The sequence below is a fragment of the Emiliania huxleyi genome (genome assembly GCF_000372725.1).
Source record: "Emiliania huxleyi CCMP1516 unplaced genomic scaffold EMIHUscaffold_342, whole genome shotgun sequence".
Classification (NCBI taxonomy): domain Eukaryota; phylum Haptophyta; order Isochrysidales; family Noelaerhabdaceae; genus Emiliania; species Emiliania huxleyi.
The window spans coordinates 55,504-57,959 of NW_005199430.1; the positions used below are offsets into that span (position 1 = coordinate 55,504).

The 2,456-nt window shown below is 74.2% G+C and overlaps 1 protein-coding gene across 1 annotated transcript in view; it reads right to left on the reverse strand.

The window, feature by feature from the left end:
- The window catches only part of EMIHUDRAFT_241766 (hypothetical protein), a gene marked incomplete at both ends in the record, with an annotated part of 11,370 nt that extends 9,670 nt beyond the window's left edge, over positions 1–1,700 (reverse strand). The window contains 2 exons of the mRNA XM_005773197.1: positions 826–1,091; positions 1,341–1,700. Coding sequence (XP_005773254.1) covers positions 826–1,091; positions 1,341–1,700 — 626 coding nt within the window. The remainder of the gene's footprint in view (positions 1–825; positions 1,092–1,340) is intronic.
- Between the last annotated feature and the right edge of the window lie 756 nt (positions 1,701–2,456).

A 2,456-nucleotide genomic window follows, 5' to 3' on the forward strand; every position in this document is an offset into this window, starting at 1 on the left:
CCCCGCCGGGCGGGAAATTCAGCGGGGCTTGGACGAAGGTCCCTTCCCGGGGGTGGGGGCCCAGTTCCGGGGCCGGAGCCCCGTGGGGGGGGGCATCGCCACGGGGCAGGGTCGCCAAGTCGTCGTCCGAAGAGACCGGCGCGTCGAGCGCGACGACCACGGGGACAAGGGCGCTGCTCCCGCGGGGGAGCTCCGCCAGGGCTCATCGCGTCGAAGCCGGCGGACGGCGCACCGACGGCGGGGCGAGAGCGGGCGGGCGGGCGGGCCGGCGCGAGCGGCTCTGTGAGCGGCGGGGTGAGCTCGTCGGTAATCTGCTCGTCGGCCGTCTGGCCGCCCGCCTCGCCGGAGAGCTGGAGCAGCTCGGCCAGCAGCTCGTCGCCCGCGCCTCGGCCCGGACGGCTCTGGCTCGCTCGGCCTACCTCCGGGCCGGCATCGCCCGGTGCAGCCAGCTCCGCGCGCTCGCCTCGCTGCAAGAGGGGCGGGCCGCCGAATGCCAAACCGCCAGCCTCTGCGCCGCCGGCGCGCAGCAGCTCCTCCATCGCCGCGGCGAGGTCGTCGTCTACGATGGCCTCGCCTGGCGGCGCCCCCTCTCCGGCGTCATCTCCGCCCTCGCCGCCCCCGCCGCCCGCGCTACCCTCGCCGACGGCGTCCGTCAGCTCTGCGAGAAGCGACTGAATGGGCAGATCAGCCCGGGAGGGCAGCAGCTCCCCCTCGCTCTGGGGGGCCGCCGCCCCTTGACCCTCCTCCTCTCCTTCCCCCGGCAGCTCTCTCCTCAAGCGCGCGAGCGGCTCCAGCCCAGCCATCTCCGACCCGGCTGTCTCCAACCCTGCTGCCGCGAGCAGCTGGCCCCAGAGCACGTCGTCGAGGCCGACGCTGTCCAGCCCGGCGAGCAACGCGTCCTCGTCCTCCGCCTCCTCCTCCTCCAGGCCCTCGTACCCTGAGGCGGCCGCCGGCGTGAAGAGCTCGGCTCGCGGCGTCGGCCGCCGCCGCTGTCTCGGCTCGCGCCGCCGCCCCTCCTCGCCCTCCGTCTCGTACTCGTCCGACTGCAGCACAAGCCGCAGCGCCGCGGCCAGCTCCTCCTCGCTCTCCTCCTCGCCGCGGGTGGTGAAATCCGCGTCGAAGGCTGCGTCCGCCGCGCGTCGGCTCCGGCGCGCTACGCGGCGGCGGCCGCCGCCTCTCGCACCGTTGCCGCCGCCACTGTCGCTGCCGCCGCCGCCGCCGCCGCTGCTGCTGCCGCCGCCTTCGCCCCAAGCGCCAGCGGCCGCCAGCAGCCCCTCCGCCGTCTCATCCTCGGGGCCTAGAGCGCCCCGCGCCAGGCGCCGGTGGAGGTCACGCTGTACCGCATGGTCCGTGGGAAGGTTGTCGAGCAGCTGCAGCCCCGCCGCCTCGTCGCCGACGCCGCCAAAGCCGGCGGCGACCTCGCTCAGCGGCGGAGGCTCGCCGGCGCGCGCCCACCAGCCAGCGGTGGCGTCGGGCAGAGCGGCTGCCCGAGCGGTGAGGTTGGCCGTTGCGTTATTTCGATCCACCACACGCCGAGCCCTGGCAGCTACGGGCTGCGCCTCGCTGACGGCGGGAAGCGGCTGACGAGGCGCCTGCTTCTCGAGGCTCGCGGCGCGGACCACCGGCAGCCGCGACGCGGCACGCTCCGGCGCCGCGCGGCCGAGCGCCGCCAGTGCGACGAGCCAGCCAAAGCGGACCATTATCAGGGCCGGGCTGACATTTTGCTGCGTCGGCGTGCACTTTGCGGCGTCGAATCGTAACTGTTGGCGTGACCTGTCAGAAAGGAGAATGCACAGTGCGACATGTCGCGTCATCATCTCTCCAGCGTCCACCCATACCGCGTTGGTGTCCAGTCCGAGCCTGGCTGTTCTTCACCTTTCTACCTAACCGAACCTCGGGGCGCCGCACCCGGGGCACACACGGCCGCGTCGGGGGGGGGGGGAGAGAGAGAGAGAGAGAGAGAGAGAGAAACCGCCAATGGCCGTTATCCGTTAGTGCGGACGTCGCCGCGGCTCGCCTCTGCCGCGGCGGCTGCTGCGCGCACGCGGCGGCGCCGCTCTCTCGCGAGACGGCTGGCGACGCGGCTCGCCGCCGACGTACGGTGCGCTCGTCCGACGGTCCGCAGCGTGGCGTGCGCGGCGCTGAGCGCCGCTCTGCGAGCGCCTCTGCGCCTGCACTGCCTGTCTCTGTTGCTGTTGGTGGTGGTGGTGCTGCTGCTGCCGGTGCCGATGCTGCTGCTGGGGCGGCGCGGCTGTGCGACTGGGCTCGACGCGCGCGTCGCGAGTGTCTGACGCGGCGGGCGGCGTCGGGCAGGTGCGCTTCTCTCTCGGGTGGTGGTGGTGGTGGTGCTGCTGCTGCTGGTGGTGCAGATGCTGATGCTGGTGCGGCGCGGCTCTCCGACGCGACTCGATGCGCGCGTCGCGGCTATCCGACGCGGCGGGCGGCGTCGCGGGCGG